We start from the raw sequence: 23,327 nt of genomic DNA, 5'->3' as shown, positions 1-23,327 counted from the left end.
TCTTCCCCTGTCACCTCCCAGCAAATGTTATAGGAAGGCAAGAAATTCTGAAATGCTCCCAGGGCTGTAAATTACACAGATGTAATTGGATATACAGAAACATTAAGTGAGAAGTAAAGACAAATGTCTGGCTTACACAGTGCACTCCAGCTAATGTTAAGAACAGATGAGCAATCAGCTAAGAGTAAAAACAGGGACCACAGACAACACCATAGGTCTGGAGGTCCCTAATGCATGGGAAAAGTTATTCTTCCTTCTACCTTTTTCCACAACAAGTACACATTTTTGTAAATGAAACCATGTGCAAACTAAATTGAAGTTGTACAATGCAGCCTCCTCCATGGCCAAAGATGGAAGATGAAAAAAGGAAATTCTATCTTTTGAAGAGAACCTGTTCGTTCAAAACCTCCCTTCTTGGTCAAGATCACTACTGCTGGCATTAGAAGCAGAAAAGCACCCAGTTGTCAGCCCCTATCCTCACACACAGAGACCAGGTTCCCTGCTGCATAACGCATACGCAGCTGAACCCGTCTTCTGCCATAGCTGCAGGAATGAACTAAGCAGTGTGCAAGGCACAGAAGCTCAGCCCCAGTCCACGTGCCTTAGCTCTCGGGGAGACTTGCCCTGTTGGGACATGACAACAGAAAAATACAGAAGTGCACGGCAGGAAGATCAATCTCTCTGACTGACTCAAATGTTGATCATTATTCCCCCTTTTAACAACACACAATGAGCCTGAAGCTGTTCCGTATTGGAACAGCAATGCCCCTTCGCAACGTCCTGTCCTAGAGTCCAATTATCTTTTGAGCTTCCTCCCCTTCTCCTACCTTTGCATCCTCTCTCCTGTTTTATATGGAAGCACAAGCTGATGGAAACTACATAATTGCTTGCAGGAAGGAACTACCAAACGTGGTTGAGCTATTCCACCACTTAAAATAGAGCTTATCTTTCTGTTTATCTCTAAGATCTTGTGGCTGTTTGTCTCTTCCTATGTGTGGACAGTGACTATGTTTGTTTTTTTTCCATTCAGGATGACAGACAGCTGAGGAAACTGATAAGCTTCAAAGCAAGTCGTGGCAAGCAACAATGCAAAATTCCACATTTGAAGATTATTCAGCAGCATACAGAGCTTGGGTTTGGTCAGTGCATTGCAGCGTAGCATAACGGCATCCTCTTCATTCCCTGACAGTTTCTTAAACCTCAGATTTGAAGGAAGGAAGACCACTAGCTGGCTGTTAAAGAAGGCTAGAAAACCTGATCCCAGTGTAACCAGCACAGACACAGTACATACTAAACCTGAGGGCTGCATTCAACCCTGCATTCTTCAGTGAACCCACACGCACTGCTGTTTTAGGTCTCCTCTGAAGACAATAGCCCAGTTTGTGTCCATCACAGAAGTTGAAAGAGTATCATGTACATCTTTGAGTGCATGCTGCGTATGTGGACTTCCACCCAGCAGCTGTCCCCATAACACCCTTCCCCTAAAAACCACCTGGGCAAACACAGACTGTGCACCCCCTCATTCCACTCAAACCAAGAGCCCGCCCCCTTGGAAATCTTACGCAAGTGTTTAAACACCGGGAAGACCCAGCACACAGTAGTATATCAGGATATTTGGATTATCCTCTCCAGATGGCCCTGCTGTTGGCAGTCTACAACTCCAGTCAGCACAACGCCGTCTCTGTCGGCTCCAGTGGTGCTTAGGCTGGTGTTGCAGTTGTCTTCTATCTCCTGATGGTGCATCCCTCCACGTGGCTTCGCACTGGCAAAGTTGTTCATACTTGGACCTACCTGAGCATCTAAGTATCCATAAATATAACTTTTTAAGTCAAATCTCACAGCAAGTGCAGTCATGGCTCCCTCACTGATGGGCACTAGTGTCATTTCCTTCCTTTCTTCCAGTTTTTTCTCATCCTGAAAGTACTGTATCTGTTTTTCACACTGCTCTCCTCAAGCCAGGCAGCCCTAGCACATCCCTGTGCCTCCCACACAGACGTCTTAGAGTTTCCTACGAGCCTTGTCTCCACACCAAGTAAGAGGAACAATGAGTCGCCAAGCTCCTGCCCACCACAGCCTCTCTGACCTCTCAAAAGCAGAAGGCAAATAAGGCACTCAAGTAAAACCCCGAGGGTTTTCTGGGGAATGGCGATAGAACCTTCCGGACAGAGTCACGCCATGCCTCCCAATGACCCCAAGCAGTTAAAGACCACCTATTTCAATATCTGAGAAGACAGACATCTTTCTTTGCCACTATCATGAGACAAGGTGGCAGGGATGGTGCTGCTCCTGGGTTCTGAGGCCCGCAGCCGGTGTGGCTGGCAGGGACATGGCAGCCTCCACAGCCTGGTGCATGGTGAGCGTTGCACACTTTTCACTCACCATGCACCTGGTAACCAGCAAGAGTGAGACTCCTGAAAACCTTGCAGCAGGCTCACAACTTTATAGAAGGGAAGAAGCAAGAGATGGAAGAAAAGGCGAGAGGAATAGGATCAAAAAATGCATTGCTCTTCCTTCCTGAGGAGCAGTGGCCTAAGATGAGTCCTACAACAGGGCTGTGGTGGGAGGAAAGAAACTCCCTGTCCGGTGGCCCCATTGCTCTCGGGACAGCATGTGGCTTATGACGACAACCTAGCACATCCAGAACAACCAACTGTGTTAGCATTTCTAAAAGCAGAAAAATGAATGAGAAAATAGGATTTTAGAACTGTTATTATGAGCGTGTACTTTATCCCTTATATTAGCTCTTGTCTGGACAGAGGACAGTAAGTTTCCCTCTGTATCAAGGCATAAGTACACATCTTGGATTCCCAGTCCTGTGAAACATGCTTGTCTTTCTAGGACTGTCTCTGTGTATTTTGTAGATCACTCTTCAAAGATCCTACAGCTCACTGCTTGCAAGAGACAAGGGGAATACAAGGTTGCTCATGTTTTAAAATGAAATATTCTGTCAGCAAACTGTGTCAGACTCAGGCATCATGCAGCTTTAGGAGTTTTATGTATTTAACCTGCAGAGACAATCCTATTGAAGTAGCAGGTCTGACCTAATGGCGTTTCCACAAAAACGTGGTTTAAGTTGAAAGGGACTGACTGGCTTGAGAAACGCTAAAGAAACCTGATCCTCTGGCAAAAAAAAAAAAAAAAATAAATCTGGTTTCTTAACACAGGCAAGCACCCGGGTTGCTTTCTCTCAAGAGATTCAGGTAAATAAGATAAACTGTCCATGTAGCTTCAGAACATATATTGTATCTACTACAATTCTATCTCAGCAATACAGATTTTGTACTCGGGTAAACTGCATCTGTGTTACTTTACAGTAATTCAGTTTTTTTTCCATCAGCAATACCCCCTCACAAATATGAAAAAAACACCACTGTTTTTAACTTGTGCTCAGAAGTTCCACAGACACAGCCACTCAGACCACCTTCGGGCAGCCACGTAGCTGCTGATCACCGCTCAGGCAGACCCAGGTAACATGCCAGCAGCACAATCCTCACTACAACACGAAACAAATCCTTCCCCTTCCCACCCAGACCTCGCAGTAAACCTCGTTCTAGCCACTACCTGAATAAAATAAGCACTTTACAAAGAAGACACATACTGTTACCATAATGTCATTTCAACCATCAAAAGTTCATGATCATCTTGCTTAGTCTGCATTTAGGCAAACCACGGAGGAGAGACGAGCTCTACCTTCACACCGCAGTCGACTGTACTCTAGAAACATGTAAGCCTCTTGCAGAAGCACGTAAATGCAGGGCACCTCACCTGGTGATACACGTTACAGAGGGAGCAGTCTCAGCTGTTAAGCGTTAAGCCTTGCAGGTTTTGCTTGCTGCTCTTCAATAGACGCTCAGTAAGGGGGGGGACATGCAACCAGGTCACCTGCGGATGCAGGGACACGCTGTCCCCCAAGCGCCCCACTCCAACCTGGGGACGGGGGACACCGTTCCTCGACCGCACACCCCTCAGGGCTGGACAGGGGAGAACTACAGAGCACCGGGACCCCCTCAGCTACCTGAGGGGAAAGCGAGCACCTCGCCGGGTTAGGACTGGCAGCTCGGGAAACCCCCCGAGTTGGGAGCAGAGCAGAGGCGAGCCCCCATCCCACCCCGTCCCCTGCCCGCGCTCCCGCTTACGTTGGTGCCGCGGGAGAGATGCGTCCTCGCCTTGTCCTCTGGGCTCCCAAATGCATTTGTATGCATTTGTCCGGGCAGCGGAGGTCCGAGGGAAAGCCGGAGCCGAGCGCCGCGCCGCCGGAGCCTCAGGTCCTGCCCATCAAACCCCGGCAGCCCCGAGCTCTCCGCCGAGCTCCGCGCACGGCCCGCGGGGGGGGGGGGCGCGGGGGCCGGGACAGGGACAGGGCCGGGAGCCGGAGGGGGCGCGGCGGGGCCGGGGGCGGTGCAGGGGGCGCGGGGAAGCCCCGCGGCTGCCGGAGTCCGGTGCTGCCGCCGCCCGCCACGGCACCCGCCGCGGTGTTGGATTTCACCGCCCGCTGCCGGGAGATTACATCAGCAAACACGGCCCTGGGGCGGGCCGGCCCCAACCCCAACCCCAAAACCCCAGCAGGTGATGCCGCTAGGCGCTGCCCGCCGGGCTCCAGGTGGGGACCGGGGCTGGAAGGCGCAGGTTGGGTCAAAACGCGGGGATTGGGGCGGTGATGCGGTGTGAGGGGGGAAAAGCTGAGCGTGCGGCAGGTTTCTGCTTCTCGGGTGGAAAGGGAGTGGGGTCCTGCAGTCCTCCCTCTGGAAAATGGTTGAAGAGCAGATGTAATTTAGAAGCACGGGGATGCCAAAAGAAATATGACTCCCTTCCCTGTCTCTTCCTAAAGACACAGAGGTCTTAACTGTCATCTGCAGTTCTCCTACCTCATCCCAGGAACAGTCTAGCACAACTTTTTAACCATAAGACATCTTGATGCAAGCTGTCCCTCAAGACACACAAGGTAAAGTTAGACGATACGAGATGTTGCAATACACACCACGCTGCAAACTCGCGGTCAAATCCTGCAGCCTCACTTGAGCAAAACTTCCATTGACCTAAGCAGAAATTTTACATGAGTTAGGATTGTGGTATTTGGCTCTTTCTGAGTGTAATTTCACAAAGATTTTACATCAGACTTGCAGCAAAGATCTTCAAGCTGTAGGTATGGAGAAAGGTGACATGAAATAAAACTGAATGTGCAGAAAAACATTGCTAAAGCACAACAAAAGTTGCTCAAGATGAGGATTGTGTATTGTTGTCACTGAGGATGCTCCACTCAGCTGAAAAGACCTCCTCTGCATGGTCCAAGGAGCTGGGAATAGGCATAAAAATAGGGGAAAAAAAAAGGTCCAAGGCATCCAAGGGCAAACCTAGACCATTGACTTTTTCTTGAGTATATCAGAATACAAAGTTACAGGGGATAAATTACTCCCGGAGAACTGACCTTAATGTTTCAGTGTTTAGTTTCACACAAATTCATTTTCAACAACTTGAATCACCCAGAATGTTCATCGTCTCACTGACTACCCTGGGATTTCTGATTTCCTTTGCATATTGAAAGCTGAAGGAGAAAACTGACAACATTTTGCCTTCCTGTCTACATACCTTGCCTTAAAAATAAGTGACAGGAGAACATGAAAATGTATTTGTTCACTGAGGAAACTTTGTTCCTGCCCAGATGTATTAGATGCTGCTGCAATCAAGTCTTTGCCAGTATTTCTTTCTAGTTTCAACCACACTTGAGTGGCTTCCTGGGTGAATCCTGCCCTCATTTCAGTGTGCACTGACAGGTCCAAGAGCCGTCCTGCAGCACAAGATGAGGTGGAGTGGGGACATCATGTGCCAAGATCACCCCTTCCTGCAGTGCTTGTGCCAAGGATGGCACAACTTGAGCTTCTCGCCAGTTGTGTGTGCAGGGTATAAATAAAGCTTGCTGACCCTGACTATGCAGTGACTTAAAGCAATATAAGGTTTAAAAATTAACACCAGTTGTTCAGTTTTCTATATGCAGAATGACAAAATTAAGTTCACAAGTAGGACACTTGACTCCTGCTTGACGCTTTTTTCTTTATGTCCTTGTTAAAGCCTGTGCTATGGGTTCGAGCCCTGTATTCAGGCTACTTGGGCAGGGTCCTTGGCTGCCTTCTTGTACGGAGTCCAGGGGCCCATCAGGACATGGGAGGCATGGGCCAGGGCTACTTGTGCCCTCCCGTTTCCTTGCCACATGCAGCCCACACGCTGCAGAGCCAAGCGTGCACCAGCAGGTTGGGGCCACGTGAGGGCAGGTCCTTGTGCCCCCAGCCCATGTCTTGAGCCTCTTTCTGTAAAGTGAGTAATGCTACTCCGCAGCTCAGTTGCTTTCCTTTGGCATTAACACCATTCAGAGCCTCTGAAGCTTCTAGCTTCTAGAAGCAATGAGCACCATCAAATGCAGACAAAGAAAGCAAATCAAAAAGCATGAGGAAAACATTTCCACGAGTGCGTGGCACTGCTGGAAACAGTCCAGCAGCCCCCACCTCGTAGCCCATCACCTTGCGTGTTAGATCTGCGCCAGCTCTCTTCAAAGTTTCATGCCAAAAGTCAGCATCAGTCTTAATCTTACACTTCTTCCAAGTGTTTTTACAGCCTAATACACAAAGCCTACCATGTTTAAAGCTATCAGATTACTTGTGTTTATTTCCAGAGCTATATTTAGTCATCTGTATACTTACAGACACTGAAAGACACATTCAAGCTCCAAATGTGTTAGCTCTCATTCCAACACAGTGATGCTGGAGTTTCGTTTCCTATGGTAAATGTCCTGCGATCCCGTTTTTCCATGTCTGCTCTCTCCTGCTTGACTACAGCCTGTCCTGTCCTTGATTTCTCTTATCTCTCCAAGTAAGATTACTGAAAGACAAAATTAGTTCTTTCAATGCACCACTTCTGGCCTTTCTGATTTGATTGCAAGCTCTGTTTGTTTTCTCATTTTCCATCAGTTTTTTCCTCCTTTCATGAACTAACTTGCTCATCTGTCACTCCAGATTACAGCTGCTGAGTTCCAGCCCCACTGCAAGGCACATAACAGGAGCGGTTCTTAAGTGGTGTAAGAGGCAAGGAAAAAGGGTCCTATCTGGAATTCTCCTTCCAAAATAAGTACAGGAGAAAGCAATAGTAAGTATATTTCCAGAGCCTAAAAATCAAGAAATAAAGGAATAAGAATTTGAAGGAAAATGTGTGAAATGGGAATGTAAGGGCTTGGAGTTGGACTCTGAGTCTTATCCCATTGCACTCAATAAGCTTTACCTTTGACTTTGGTAGGAGCAGAATGGGACCCATACAACTTTCCTGGTCCGGTCCCAGAATTAGGATTTTTTGGCAGAAGATCTACACCATTATTGAGTTCCCACTGGCGACTGATTTTCCCTGCACACCACAATATATGGTGTTAGGCTATGTACCAAAACTGTTGGAACATAGTTCAGCAAAATATTTATTTAGAATTCTCTCTGTGGCAGCCAAAAAATGTTTAACACAGTACTCTGGTTAAAGAAAGTTACCGAGCTATCAAATGTGATTAAGAATTACAAGAAATGGAAAGGATTACAGCATGTCTTTGACAAAAATGCCTAAAATCAAAGAAAAAGGAAAAGTGGTCTGAAACCATTTGTCTTTGCAGAATGTGAAAGAAGTTGTAATGACCTTCTCTCTCTAGTTATGCCTATTATCTTCTGATAGAAGGAATTAGTGAGAAACAATGTTTTCCAGTTCTGAATATGCCAAATCTGGAAATGCCTTTGAAGAACATGGTTCTTGATGACTTCTTACATGAATTCTATCACTTTTAATTTTCTACTAGCAAAATTTCTGCCATAGAGAAATAATTAAATTTACATTCCAAAGAATTATAAGTGGAGAGGATTTTTCTACCTTACAAGACCAACACAAAACACTGTGAGGGGAAGGGGCTAAGAGAAGAAAAGAGATGCTGTGAGTTCAGAGGACTAAAGTTCAGAGATCCTGGCACAGAGCAAAATAAATAAATAAAACTGAGATAAAATAAAAGCATGCAATAGTCAGGACTGACAAAAATGCCAAACTACAAATGACCATACAGAGCAGTGAGTTTCTTCAAGTTGCTTAGTTAAAGCAAACAAGGGAATGTATCCAGCCAGGAACGAGAAAGAGAAGAGAGCCCCAGTGAACTGCAAGACATAGTACAGGCTCCAGACCACAAGGCTCCAGCGACTCCAGCTGGGAAAGGTGTCTAAATGAAGCCAAGATACTTGCAATTGTTTGTGAGACCTGGTATCACCCATTTTAATAAGCCACACCTATGGCAGAAACTCACCTTAACAGAGTTAAAGAGCCTTTTAGGGAAAGCTGAAATGTGCAACTGAAGCAAACTGTGCTGGAGAAGCAAACCCACACCCAGCAGCTGAAAATCTGTGATGTGTTGTTCCAGTGATGGCACATCATATGCCATACCAAGAATGTGGAGAAGCCTAGCCAAACACACAAGAAAATATTAAAGGAAGAGAGAAGCCTGAGAAGCAGCTAGTCTGAAAGTAATAAGTGAATGGAAAGTACGAGAGCAAGAACGAGTGCAACATAGGAACCATGGGAATGGTTCACCAGACAAGAAGACTCCAATTACCAAACAGGCCAAACTGCCAAGAGAGAAGCACAGTAAGTTTCCATCTCACAGAAAGGCTTTGAAGCCCAAGAGCAGCTAATGAAAGAAAAACCAGAGGAGAAGAAAACCCTATGATTTTCATTTTTAGTTAACCTTTGTCCCATCATTAATGGTGTGTTTTGCGATCCAGGAAGGAAGCGGAGATACCCACTCTCACGGGCAGAAAGATGTCTTTGACATGAGGTATTTCTGGGTACTCATGGAGCTGAGAAGCTACTTGTAGGTGACATTCATAAATATGGCTGAGAGTTGGAATGCCCAGGACCAAATCACAAACTCTACAGGCATGTGCTGAGACAGAGAGCAAGACAGACCTCAGTGGGTGCTCCCACTGGGGTGGTGGCTGTGACCTCCCACCACAGGCATTTAGCAACCTTGGTGGGGTCTCCTGCACCACAGGGCTCTCTCAGCAGGGCTCCAGGAGCATTCCCATGGAGAAGCCTTTCCTAAAGGGTCCCAGTCCTCTGTCACTGTATGAACCTGCCTCATCTCCATCCATAAAGGGATGTAAAAACCTATTTTTGAAAATAAATAAATAAATAACAGGAAAACTCTGATAGTTCTATATGAAACTCATTTGTGTCACCCAAGGATGCTTGGCATCCTTGGTAGAGCTCACTGGCACCCTTCTGCATAAGAAGAAAGGGACAAAAGAACTAGCATCGTATAGGACATCTTTCTGTAGGATAAAATCTGCAGTTATTTCCTGAAAACCACTCTGTAGAAGAATGAAAATGGAACTCATTTGAAGTGAAAGTGCCCACACTGATAGGGCTTTCACAGCCTGCTAGCAAAATCTCAGCAGCACTAAAAATTGCTCACACATCTGGAAGAAACAGCGCAGTCATCTGAGAAGTATTTCGCTCCCAAGCCACAAAGAAATCTGCGTTAGGCCAGTCCTTTTTCAAAGACTTTCCCATTCTTTTCTCAGCAACTGCGGAAGATGCTTCAATCCTCAGTTCGTTAGTCCTAGAAAGGACTTGTCCATCTTTGCTTCCAGCTCTCACTAGAGGAACAGGGCTGAAACATGCTTTTGGCCTGTTTCTGCAAAATTAGCTTCTGGCAACATTAAGGACAGGTTACAGAAGATTCACTCCTCCACTTACTCATGATGAGTGGTAGTTAAAACCACATTAAATCTCTGTCTTGGAATAAGGGAACTTGTTCTCACTTCAGAAAACCTTCTCACAATGCTCTCCCATTGATCTGCTACATCAGAAAGTTTCCTCCAACTTCTCACCAATTCTCTTCAATGGTTTTTGAGTCTCTTATTACAAAGCCTATCTAAATCATGCAGAGCAATGGAGTAATTTAAATTTGACAGTATTTGTTGATGATGTTCATTAAAACAGGAGTTTCCAGACTCAGTAGATACTAACATTATCAATGGAAATTGCACTTTTTTTTTTTTTTTTTGGTACAGGTATGTCAGTATCAGACTTCTCCTGTACTCTTTAACTTCCAGTAAAGGGAAAAACTGTGAATTACTTTCTTGGAACCTCTGGATCAAAGAAGCAAGCCAAAAGTATTTTTAAGTAGGACTTGGTATTTTTGCGTCACGGATATTTAATTTCCAAAGTGAGAGTTCTAGATGAGGCATGTATAATGGCAGGAAAGTTTTCTATACAGAAAGGGACTTAAAGTACGTCACTTTTTCTGAAAATACCAGACAGCTGAACATGTGGAATCCTAGACCAAAATACATTGGCACCAACTTCAATGCTGATATTTTTATAGTAGTAGTATAATTAATTTCTTTAAATCCTTTGCAGCTGTACCACCAATATAGTGTGGTATTTTTAATAGCCTATTTTCATCACCTTATTTTTAGAGATGAAGGTTTTAATCCTGTTCTTCAGTTATTTAAAATTGATTAGATATGCAAACAAGAACTACTGTTACAGCAAGGGACTTTCACCAGGCACAGCATGATTTCAGAGCAACGCTTCCCCTTTCCCTCTGTCCCCAGTCATTCCACAGTAGAGACTGTTCTTGGAGTAAAACCGAACCAAACAATAAGCACTGATTAAAAATAAAAAATAATACAAAAAAAAAAAAGAGATGAATACATCTGAAAGATGAGATTTTTTTTTGCTTGGATCTAAAACAAATTGTTAAGCCAGATGTGCCTGGCTTATTCTTATTAGACAGTGGTGAAGCCTCATGGTGGTTTAATTATGTGGTGTTGTCTTAAAAATCATCAAAAGAGTTGAACAACAGATGATGCAAGTAACTGCACTGTGTTGACCCAAACTCACACAAAGGTTTAGTAAGTGATCCTTGTTACAAGCTTTGGACTCCTCAACTGTAAGTCAAAGTACTAGCATTAACTATTGCCTGCAGTCTGGCGGTGCACACTGGAGTTCTTGCAGGATTGTGAATGATTTTTCACAGGGTTCCAGCTTTTTCTGGTGCTCAGGTTTCTCTCAAGACAAACCAGCATTGCACCCTGTGACTTCCAGGGAGAGCAGTGGTGGAAGCTGCGAAGTCTCTCCTGGACACAAGGGAACTGCTACATTTTCAAAGGCTCACAACCTGCCTGAATTTTAGTGGAAAGGCAAGAGCTATCAGACTGGCACAATGATACATCTTAATACCAGACTTTAGGTAATTTTGCAGAAGCAGGAGATGCCAAACCTTAACTTAGTCCCCATTTTCAAACATAGGCACAACAATATGGTTTTCATCTCCCTTCAGAAACTTCTGGGGCAGTACAAAGCTTTCTGAAATGATCCAGCTGAGACAGACCTCTGCAGTCTGAAATGTAGACCTCCCTAAAACCAGTAAGAAGAAAAATGCATAGAAGTTCTATAATTTGTTCTTCTTTTACTTCATAGTTTGGGGAGCACTTTTCTGTCCCTAAGTATTTAAGGCATTAGAATGTGCTTACCAAAAAAATATGGCATTTATGGTTATCAGATGTTTAGCTTTGCTTTAAATTGATTGCCCAACACATGTAAGCTAGCTGCTCTTTTCCAAAGGGAAGTATTTTCCCTGTAAGAGCTAACTTACAATGATTTTAAGGTTACATATGTAATAAAACAGCACTTATTTACCTGCTGGAGAATTTGAAAGAAACAGGTTTTAATAAAAAAATAAATCAATATCTGACTTCTTTACAAAGAATTGTAGCCTGCATTTTATAGTTTAAATATACATTAAAAATTGGATGAACATCCTCAGATATTTCCAGAAGTTTGGCATTATTCTTGAAGCAGCATTATTTACAAAGTGATTTCCTTAAGCTTAATAGTCTATAGGTTGAGCTTTGGGGTGTTGTGTTTGTTGGTTTTTTTTTTTTTTTTTTTTTTTTTTTTGTTTGTTTTTTTTTTTTTTGGTGGTGGGAGGGAGGCAGGGGTCTTCAGCTCACTGGGTAGCTGAGGCAGTATGAGCTGATTGTAAGCAGACTTCCTGTGAAAGCCTGGGTAGGTCCCGTGGAGCAAGCATTCCCAGGTCTTAGCACACCACGTTTGTCAGAGCAGACTCCAGAGGAAACTGGGTCAAGCAAAAAAGGGCTACATTTTCCAAGAAATAAAACCCTCTTTTCAGATCTTTCCAGATACTTCGGTGACATGAACAGATCCCTCATTTTTGGCAACATCATCTCTATTGAGTCCAGTTTACCTCAGCAAAATCCCAGTAACTGTAAAACACAGACATGGGTTCTGTGGAAGAAGTCCAGATTTCAGAAACTTGGTGGAAGAGAGAAGTATTTCAGATGCGCCTCTGACAGCCAGCCACAACTTGATGCCTTCACTCTACTCCATTTCCTGCACTTTGGAGGATGGAAGAGATTTTGAAGGCCTTTGGTTTAGCAAACTTGGTGATAGGAAACATCCTTCCAGGCTTCATACTGACTGCTGGGAAGGAGGCATGTGCTAGCAGCAACCCTTCCCCAGTTCTGCATATACAACCGTTAATTCACATGGATCAAGGCATGCATCTGTTAGGAAAAAGATCGTTTTATCTTAATGATACTTTTGAGGAAATGCTGGCACTGAAGACTGACCACTGCCATCAGACCATCACTGAGGAGTGGGAAGAGTCCCAATGGCACCAGAGCTGTTTGTTCTGCACTACGGCAATTTGTGCTGAAGTTACTCCATGTGGCAGTTGGACAGAAAGAAAACGCCAATCTTCATTTTGTATAGCAGCAGGTAATATATTACTCCAAATGTGTAATTAAACAACATAATTATCATAGAAATATTTTCTAACAATGACTATCATTTCCTTGTTGACACTACACAATTTATTTTCCATTCATTTTTATGCCTCTCCCATTCAGCTGCTTCACTCATTTGACAATCTTCCATGAAGAGACTGAAGAAAATTATGCCACAGAACATTTGGAAGGGGGAGTGTTTACAAAGCATATAAATAGTCTGATATAGCCTGGGTAATTAGTTGTAAGCAAAGTAATAAAAAAACGTGGAGCACTTGCAAGCATGTCAGATGGCTGAAAATGCAAGCCCTGATGGCTGAATTAGTCTTGGTTGCATGCGATATGAACATATGATGAATGCCACTTCAAAATGTGAGCACAAAATAAGCCACGGGCTACATTCAGTCCAAGTGCATGTAGTACAGATGAAATATCAATCAAGCCAGATGTTAGTTTAGCTCATGGCCCTAAAAATACATTCGGCAATCTTAGGTACAATGTGCAAGGCAGGATACATTTTCTCCTAGAGCATTTACTGAAAGTTGAATTATTCTGAAAGATCCTTAAAAAAAACTTAGAATTCTTCAAAATTTATCCACCACTGCAAATCCTGCTTTTATTTAGACAAAGAGCAGCAAGCACTGAAAGCATACCTCAACCCCTTTGTGGAAGCTGCTGGTTAGCAGTGAAAATCCCTGGACCTCCTTGCCCCCTGCTGTTATGTTTTAAAAATTAATGCAGAGTTCCATCAGATCAATGTTTATTTCTGACAGTGAGGTTTGGCTGGGATGTAGCTAACGTCCTTGGCATGTTTTAAGTAGCATATCAGAATGAATCATCGACTTTAGTAATACTGTCTTATATGTCTCTTGTTTAGAGAAATAATGTGTAGTAAGGGAACCCTTAAGGATTAAATCCCCATTTTGGGAGACAGATATACATGTGCTAAGATATGCGGCTGAAGTCAATTGAACAGCAGCTCTGAACTTACACTGTATACACACATCTGTCTGTGGATTTTCTTCTTCTAGTCTAGAATATTAACCAATTCTCCAACCTTGCATTTCCCAGGAGAATATAGTTATGAAGGCTTTTTTTTTCCTGCATTGTATCATTCAAATCATAATTTTTCTAAGGGTCTAAACATATGGAGGGCTACCACGAGCCCACAGTGTTTTCTAGCTTTAGACACAAGAGCCTGGCTGCACCAGAAGTGCACACAGTGCAGGGGGATGCCAGGGAGCACTTCTCACAGTAGCCCATGCAGAGCCTGAGGTAAAACTGGTGGCTGGAGGTAGGTGCTGGCTGTGTTGCTAGTCTCTCCCCTGAGCTGCTGACTTAAATGAAGCACCATCAGCTAACATCGTGGCTCTCCATGGGATGCAAAACTCATGGTCTTGTTTCATTTCATTGACTTCCCCATCTCCCCCGGGAGCTGCTCTCCACAGTGATATCAGGCAATTGTACTGTAGCAGAGTCTGTCCCTTTGTAACCTTGCAAGAACCTTTATTCTCTCATTACAACAGTGCTGCAGCACAGAGTTTTATCACAATTGCTTCTATCTCTATTTGCTATTGTATAATTCCAAGGGCTGTAAATGCAAAAAGCTTGATGGATGTTGGCACTTGGAATTGTGTTGCTTTTTTTTCCCCCCCAAACGTCCTTTAGTCCTAAAGTCTGAAGAGATTATCCTCCCAAACAATACCAGCTGTGTTATGATAACTTTTTTTTTTTTAGCACTCAGTTATTTGGATTGACTTTTTTTTTTTTTTACCACCACACTAGCCTCTACAGCACAGACTGCTGTTGCCTGCTTGAGCTCCTGCATCTGAAAGGATTGCAAACAGCAATATACTGCACCCTGATCATCTTCCTGCTCAACTTTAAAACAAAGACAAGAACAGTCTATGAATAGAAAGTTATTTAGTTTTCCTGTTTCATTCGATTGCACCTCCTCACTGTCACTTGGAACCTCATACATTTGTTGCTACTGCATCAGACTTACACTTTGCACTGTGCCTGTTTGCTCTTCAAAAAAGGCTTTCAAAAATCTCTTCTCATTCACTGCTTCTCATGACAGACCATACAGTAGCTTCAATCATACCCTTGTCCTTCCATGTTGTGGGTTTTTTTTCCCCTCAAGAAAAAAAAAAAAATACTCTGACACTTGTTAAATTACTTTTATGTTGTTTGTTGACAGGGTAATATAGATCAGGAAACATTATAGTCAGTTGTGCAAAAATCTTCAACTGCTTCCCCAACAACTGGTAACAGCACCCTACAAGTAGGAGTTTATTCTGGTTTGCTGCCCTTTGACATATTTTTCAGTTTTACTTTAGTTTACAATTATGCAGTCCTGCATCCTAGAAATTCACTGAGAGGAACAGCAAGTCACTTACAAATATCTCATCTGGCATTTCATGTATTACTGATGACAGGATTTTGTACATGAAGAATTAAAATAAGTGCTTGCAAATAAGTTTTAGGGGAATGGCTTTAGTGTGTCAATACAGCAAGCCAGGCCATACCGTGGAACAAGTCTCAGAAATACGGTTCATTCACCAGCACAAAACCGAATCATTACTGGATAAGACAATCCTCTTTTTGATTTCTCAGGAACTAAGAAATAAAATGTTGTGAATATATTATGGTTAAGCGACTGCCTTAGAGGGGAGTTAACTCCGCTGTGAGGTGTTAGTCTGTACTAGAATAACCTTTAAGGCCTTTTCTTTTTTTTCAGACCTGTCACAGAATTGAAGAAAAACTGTAAGATTATGTTTGCCCCAACCTTTTGAAAGGTTAGTATATAGACTCCATAGCTTTATGCAAACAATTTCAACCCCTTTTAAATCTGGAAGAAGATAGACGCCTAACTTGGAAGTTAGCAGTGTCAGATGTAGTTAGGAGAGCATCAATCTCCATGAAGAAAAGGGGTTTTCAACCTGAACCTGACACTGTTTGCTTCTTCAGGGAGAATGAAGCATGGGCAGTTTATTTGCAAGACCTTACAGTTAGGACTGCTTTACAGCTTCCTAACGTGAAGATCCAGAGACAGATGGCCTCCACTGCCAGCAGCCTCTGGGCTGAGTTGTTTTCACCCCTAGGACCTTTGCCTGTTCCTCACCTGGAGTCTGAACCTCTGCTCTCTGATCCAGGACTTTCCCTTTAACAAAGATGGAAGCTGAGGTGTGAAAGGACATGGAGAAAACTACCAGTTACCAAAATGCCTGTCTTTAAAGATCCAGAACTGTATCAGACTGACGTAACAGTGGAAAGAGTAACATGTGAGATACCAGCCTGTTGAACCTCACTGACTTGTAGGCTGCTTTGGATGAAACAAGTTTGGTGTTTTTTTTTTCAGTCTGTGGACAAACCATGGTGCAATGCCATCCTCAGGCTTACAGAAGTCTTCCCGAGCCTAAAGCCTCTGCCAGGACTGCAGCTGTCAATGCTGAGGCATGTGTCCTGCCTGAAGGGCCATGTTCTCTTCAACATTCATAGCTCGCTCAGCCTGACCAACGCAAGCACCAAGCAGCTGTGCTGAAACACATTGGTACTACTGGCTTCTCACCTCATGGCAATGGAGCAAGTGCCTGGGCAGTACAGAAGCACTCCTGACACTGAAACAGCAAGCTGTGCTGATCTGAACATAGAGGGAGGTAGGGTGGATGGTTTGTCAGAGGACTCCATTTCATGCCTTGCTCTGTGGGCCAGCTCAATCAGCCGCATTACAGGTGAACATGCCTCTGGTATAGTTGCACTAAGATTTATACAATTGCACAGTGAATTTTAGAGGATTAGTCAGTATTATTGTCATATGGAAGCAGCCTCTACCCCTAAAAAAGTGAGACATTCTAGAGCTAGGAGGAAGACTCAGGGTTGTTTCAGGTCCCTGCCCCACCCTCTTCATTCTGGTGAGATGGAATCTCAGGTGCATGTGATAGCAACTCCCTCCAGCTGCCCACCAGCTCCAGCACAACTTGGACTCCTCTGCAACGTGGCTTTGTTACAGCCCTTCTCACTGACACGAAGTGTCTGCTCTGGGCCTGAGTAGTGGCCCTTGGAAGAACGCTTCAGCAGGACTTCTGCAGCCTGTGCAGAGCAGTTAACTCATGACAGGGTGGAGAGCTGGGAATGAGCATCTCTCCTCTGATCCACCAGGGACAGCAGCTAGAGAGGAGCAAATGTATCTGGGACCAAACCCTGCTGCCCTCAGCTACATTCCCCAGTCACCAGTGCTGGGGCCAGGAGCAAAGGGCTAGCTCCAAAGGGGTAATTGGTAAACATAATCAAGAGCAAGTTTAATCAAAAAGTACACTCGCTATTCAATACAGCTGTTTATATTTATCACATACATTCAATTAATTCTGTCCTCACTTCAAATTTGTTTTCTACTCACCTCACTGATTTCCATGACCATATTCTAGATTTGTACTAATGAGAAGAGTAGAATCAGGCCTTCTGGATTCCCTGGTGATTATCATCTTTGTTTTTCCAGCTCATCTAGTAGTAAGACCCATGCTTAACCAGGAACCTTCATCAGCCAACAAATGACATTAACAAGAAAAAAAAGAAATAATGTCATTCTTTACAATACATGTGTAAATGAAAGAAAGTCCTTCGCATCTGGCACTTTGGTTTAGTGAACAGGTATTTTTACCATTTGCCAAAGCTGTACATCCATAATAGAAAGGTAATAAGAGATCCAACAAAACCAGTTGGCATCTATAAGGCACATTAAACATTGATACCTGTTTTGGGACTTGGACAGAAGCAAACTGGTGACAAAGCAAAGGAACTGTCTCCCAGAACATTAAATGAAAAACACCAGAAAACATCTAGCATAAATTACTTTTCCATTTCATTTCCTGATTCAACTTTTTAAAATGAATGAATACATCTTTTTGATGAGCTTTCCAGTCTTGTTTTAGAAGAGGAAATGGAAAAGACTGTGGTTCGTGCATTAAAAACAAAGAAATCTGTGTTAGCTTTGTCATGTTTCCTCTTCACTCTAGATTAGAGTGAATTCTGACTTTCTTGTAGGAAGGTTACTAGAACAAGCAAATCCTACAGGTGCCCTGAAAATGAAAGCATTTGTGGTTGGTGACTTTTGCACAAGTTATTTATGGGGGAGTGGGGAAGGAAAAAAGTAATCTGTGCAGATACTATAAACCCAGAAAACATGGTATGTTTGAGAAGAACATAAGATGTTTGACAGTAGACAAGAGTAAGCAACACCTTAATGGAAAATATTTGGTGTGGTCAAACATGGCTCAAATGGCCAGGTACAATAGGAAACTTGTAATGAACATTGTAATGACAGTGAATAAACACTCTTCACAGCAAGGAGCTTACATTGGTTTCTACTATTGGGGCTCAGAAGTCCCCCTTTTATCTACTTGAAATCAGGATAGCCAGGACATGTCCTTGACTGTTACAATTTCCATGAAAAGCACATCTGAGCATCCTATACAGGAAGGGAGGGCAGCGGGCTATCAGAAGAGGGCTATCACACTCATGCAGCTGGACTCTGACAGGTTCCCATTTCTGCCAGTCCCACCACACTGCTTTAGCAGAAAACTCCAGCAGTCATGCTTCAAATTCCCTTCTGTGTAATGTAAAGCAGCCTTAATATAAAACAACAATCAGCCTCAAAAGTCTTTACGGGAAACACTACATGGTAAAAAACACATAGTCCTACAAATATAGGGTCCTTTCTTTTCTTCACCCTTTTTCAAACCTGAAATTTTCCTTAGGCATATGAAGACATATAATTAAGGACATGGAGCTGGCTGTAGGGATGCAAATATATAGTCCTGCTCTAAGTTACATGTAGGCTAGTGAAACGGAAGCTGCAAGACAGACCGATAATCAAGAAGAGCCATTTATAGGAGAAGACACAGCACATCTGCCCACAGATCAAGCCATGGCCTTGCACCTGCAAGGGGCCCCAGTAGAGAAGCAGCACATTGCCCCACCTCCTGCAGCCCTTGCCCGGAGCCTGCCCTCACCCAGGTGCCCTTAGCAAGGGTTGGAGTACCAAAAGAAATAGCTCTTGCATTGAGTTAGGGTTATCAGGGACTTAGGGGTGCTGCTGAAACATCATATCCACAGCTTCCCACAGCCCTGTGGACAGCAGGGAGATCACAGGAAGGGTCTGGGCTCAACTACAAGACTGAGTTCATGCAATGGTTTCAGGAGGAAGAAAGGGAATGACTCTCACAAACATTTTGATGTGATACAAACTAGTTCATATTGCCTTGTTCCACTGCAGGACAGGAACATGCACAGCAGAGGATCCCAGGTTTGCTGCAAGCAGTGAGCAGATTCTTGGTGTGCAGCCATGCGTGCAGCAGTGGGGCTGTGGTCTGCAGAGTGGTCCTGCTCAGCACCCACCTGCCTGCCAGGGCCCAAAGGCATCCAGTGCACCACTGTTTTTTAATGAAATCCCATTGTATTACAGTCCCTATATGCTGCTACAAAAAACATACGTGCAGTCCTGCTTCTGACACCTCCAGGTCTGGCAAGTATCTCAGAGTAAAAATTGTAGGTATTTGCCATTTTACTCCTTCACACAGGTATCTGAATGCAGGCTGACAGTGCCAGTGGAAAGCATCAAAGCTGAGAGCTTTCAGCAATTTTTTACTTAAAAGCCTGTTTTATGCAGCTTTCCCCAAGTCTGCAATACTTGAAGGAAACTGGTTTGGATGAAAGAGGAGCTGTGTACAAGTTAACCATTTGTGGTGAATCCGACTTCTGCTCCTGTTTCAGGAGTCTATCCACAAGCTGCATGTGGCACCGCACAGGGCCAAAACTCAGCACAGGGCTCACTTCTTCCTCTGCTCAGACAGGTAACTCCAGGCCAGTCCCACACTGCACCATGGAGAGAAGCTCACAGCAGGCTTGGAGTCCTTGGCAGGAAGGAAGTCACTGGCATGTATTGCTGACCAAACAGACTGTCCCTAAGTAAACGTGTTATGATTCCAGTTGTCACCCAGGACAAAACCTCTTTCACCAAAATACGACACTGAAGATTGTTCCCTTCCCCTCTGAGCTCTTCTTTCTCCAAAAACCACACACCTCCTTTCTTATGTTACCACAATGATACTCCCAGGACAAGTAAGCAATGCAGCTGCCACGCCAAAACAGTGGGAATGCTTTCCTACAATAGAGTTTCTTGCTGAGTGATGAATTCAGTGGAGAAATAGATAAACCGTCCTGGTTTCAGTTAGCACACATCCTTGTTTTGTTCCCTGTAGAGGGTGAAAGAGCTGTTTTCTCAGATCCAGCAGATCAGTTGTGCTGCAGCTCCTCACTGACCATTTCCCTGCATCCTCAAGAGCAGAGGAGACATTTTTCTTGCCAGCCCAGTGGATGCAAACACTGCCAGTGGTAAGCAGGGGTGGAAGTTAATGCTGTTCAGCGAGCAGTGCCACGAGTGTGGGAGCATGCCCAGGTACCATGGTCTTAGCTCATCTGCCCCAGATGGCAGACAAATCTGATCATCCTGCCACCAAACACTGCTTTTTCTGTTGTAATGGTGTAACAGGAAGCTAAAGATGTGCCTCAGCAAGCCACACTGTTGGTCTGTTTTCCTCTCCACACTGTATGTGGCATACACCAAGACAGGAATACTCCGCAGTACACCACACACTCACAGCTGCTCTCAAGCCAGCTTTTGGTCTAAAAATCCAAATGTTACCTTAGAGTTGCAAGCAAAATCTCCACATGCATGTGATGGAGGACAGATGTAATGGGGACACCAGTACCTTATTCAAACGTGAAGCACATTTCTAGTCATGAATAAACTCACTTTCTACTGAGAGCTCTAGAAACTCATTAACATTTCTTATCAAGCTATCAGAAAAATGTGGCCTTTAAACTCTGAGCTAAACACAGAGTGTGATCTGCAGGATGAAGTTTGTGGTTGCAATAGGGTAGAACTACACTGGATAGAACAGCTATTCCTAAGCGTTTCCACAGCCAGTTCAACCCCAAGTGCCCGTCAGCTTTCAGAAACAAACCAAGAACATCCTGCCTTTAAGGACAAGAAGAGGTTTTTGTGGCACTGTAGGCCCTTGAAAATATTTCAATTTTTAAGCACAATAAAAAACAAAAAAAAAGTCCTTTGTTTAGCAGAATGCTTTCAGGTCCCCCCAGTCTACCCAGCACCCCAAAAGAGGTAGCTGACAAAGCTTTAAATTACTGAAATTAAATCTCAGTGTGCTGCAGGTTGAGGCAAAGGCATGTTGGATATGAAAAATGAGGGCTTACTTCAGCAGGCAGAAGTCCAAATGCTTTCCTTATTAGCACAAAGCTAAATCACTCGGCGTTGAAGACCTCATGTGTAGTGTGACACATGTAATTGGAACAGTGGAAACTCAGGGGAAGCAGCTGCACACCACCAGAACAGGCAGCAAAAGTTCTCCCCTGGTATCTGATGGAAGTTTGATATGTGCCAAGGTTGTTAATGGGAAAGACTTAAAAGTGATGCTGAGCACAGCATGTTTTATTTATTAGGCTATCTTCTCTCTTTTCTTTTTCTTACTAGCTACAAAAACTGAAGATATACCTGTAATCCTAAAATTAACAGGGCTGAGTAATTAGTGCATCCTGCAAACAGTAATACAGTGCATGCAAAATAAGCAGAACGTTCTTTCATACACTTTTCAAAGTATTACAAAAAGCCAATGATGGTTTTGCTTTCTTTGTTTTACACCAAGGCCACAAGAGAAACGTTATAGTGAAGAAGTCCAAGCACAGGCCTAAGTCACAAATATATGCACAGCCACTTTGTGATATTCACACATATAACAGCTATAGCCTCACATAGTAGCAGCATAGCTGAACAACCATTTAACTCTACAGCTAGTCCTGAAGGGGTTTCCGTACACTCATACATAAGCACAGTAACAGAAAAAGAAAACAGCGAGGAAGAACTAAAGAATGGTTCAAAGCCTCTACTCAGACACAGAGTCCGCACTAGCAACTGCATTCAACCATCTGTCAAAAACTATAGGAGAAAGCACACTCATTTCCCCCCAAAGCAAGGGGCAAAAAACCACCACCATTCTACAGTGAATCAATTTATTTCAAACCCTACTAAGCCCAGTGCTCCAACTACAACACATCTAACAACCCTACTTACACAGGACTTCTCACAGTGATGCCCACATCAGCTGCACAGCCTCCCTTCACCCAGGCACAAAGAGCTAGCTCTGCAGAGGAAGGCCCCAGCCACCTCACCCCAGCAAAACAGGGGTAGCCTAGGCCTAGGGGGTTATAGGGAAAGAGGCTCATCATTTGGGACTGATCATGGCAAGTGGAGAGAATAGATCCCACCTGGGTTTTACCCAGGCAGGCTGCTAGGGCTGTTTCTGGCACAGAGGGCCACAGCATCTCTAACGATCAGACTATGTGTTGGGATTACTCACACATGTGCTATTTACATTTTTCCTGCTTATTGAATAGGAGCCCACATGCAAGGAGGTGATATCACACGAAAACCTCAGCACCTTCAAAATCTGCTAACATGGGGTTAAAACCTGTCAACTGCCCCTGACTCATTTTTTTTTTTTTTTTAAAGGATATATTTACATTTCCTTTGAACCTCTAAATCAAGCTGGAAGGGGTTCAAGTGCCCCAGAGCAATTTATTGTAGCTGCTGGGAGATAGGAGATTTGCATACATTCCTGTTAATACAAATAAGCAAGAGAAGAAGCCCCAAATTTCACTTCTGCATAAAGCCCATCCATCTTTATATTGAAGTGATTTATGTGGTGAAGTCATCTGTCTGTTAGCACCTTTTAAAGTAGAATCAACAATTGCTAATAAGGCAGCTATTTAGAAAAAGGCATAAATACAGTGGTGGAAGCAGGTGCAGCTCTGGCTCACTCCACAGCATAAATACACCTTGTGCCCCCAGTGAATGGGGGTCACTGTAAATGGCACACTTCAAAGCAGGTTAAAAATTGCATCTGATGCTGGGCATCTTCCAATATGATGTATGTTGTGGCACTGATGGTTTTCTATTTTAAAGCACCTGACTGGGACAGGTGCAATAGAAAGGGCAGGGCATGAGCCCATCTGGCCTTGGTCAGCAGAGGGGCAGGAAGATCCATGCCCCAGCCACCCCTCCAGGCCGTGCCACCAGATGATGTTTTATGGCTGTGGTTGTGAGGTGTTCCCTCTCTGCTCCCTCTCTGGCTGCACGGAAACTGCCCTGCATGGGCTGATGGCAAAGAAGCTTCTTCTGCCTGCCCTCCAGCCCCGGGTTTGCTTTGCTAAACTGCATGCAAGCCCAAAATACCACAATCGGTGTATGACCCAGGTTTGTCTCATTCCAGGTGACATCATTACTCAAACCATAGTTTACTGAGGAGATCTGTCTATGCCAGGCCACTGCATAGTGTTCAGTGGGACCAGGAACAAATGCTGTGCAAGAGGAAGTGCACCTGAGCACTTTCCTGGATCTTTTGGGTACTGAGAGACCATAAGGGTAAATGT

General features: G+C 44.0%; 1 protein-coding gene and 1 long non-coding RNA gene across 7 annotated transcripts in view; one reads left to right on the top strand and one right to left on the bottom strand.

Moving 5' to 3' along the window:
- Positions 1-22,139, bottom strand: part of COL24A1 (collagen type XXIV alpha 1 chain) — a 150,412-nt gene extending 128,273 nt beyond the window's left edge. For 4 of the 6 annotated variants that reach the window (XR_003498782.2, XM_027463007.2, XM_027463008.2 and 1 more), the window contains exon 1: positions 21,970-22,139. Coding sequence is in view for 5 of the 6 variants with exons in the window: in XM_027463007.2 (XP_027318808.2) it covers positions 21,970-22,124 (155 nt within the window). In the remaining variant the exon portion in view is untranslated. Of the gene's footprint in view, positions 1-4,136; positions 4,418-21,969 lie in introns of those variants that run through there. The other 2 variants (XM_027463010.3, XM_027463012.3) reach the window with 1 other exon arrangement.
- LOC119717608 (uncharacterized) lies at positions 4,404-12,645 on the top strand. Its single transcript, XR_005267445.2, has 3 exons — positions 4,404-4,600; positions 7,005-7,134; positions 12,206-12,645. It is a non-coding gene; the product is annotated as an uncharacterized lncRNA (long non-coding RNA).
- Positions 22,140-23,327: the final 1,188 nt, after the last annotated feature.

Source organism: Anas platyrhynchos, chromosome 8 (genome assembly GCF_047663525.1).
Source record: "Anas platyrhynchos isolate ZD024472 breed Pekin duck chromosome 8, IASCAAS_PekinDuck_T2T, whole genome shotgun sequence".
NCBI classification, from domain to species: domain Eukaryota; kingdom Metazoa; phylum Chordata; class Aves; order Anseriformes; family Anatidae; genus Anas; species Anas platyrhynchos.
The sequence above is the reverse complement of the archived record's forward strand: the minus strand, read 5'-3'. Positions and strand labels throughout refer to the sequence as shown.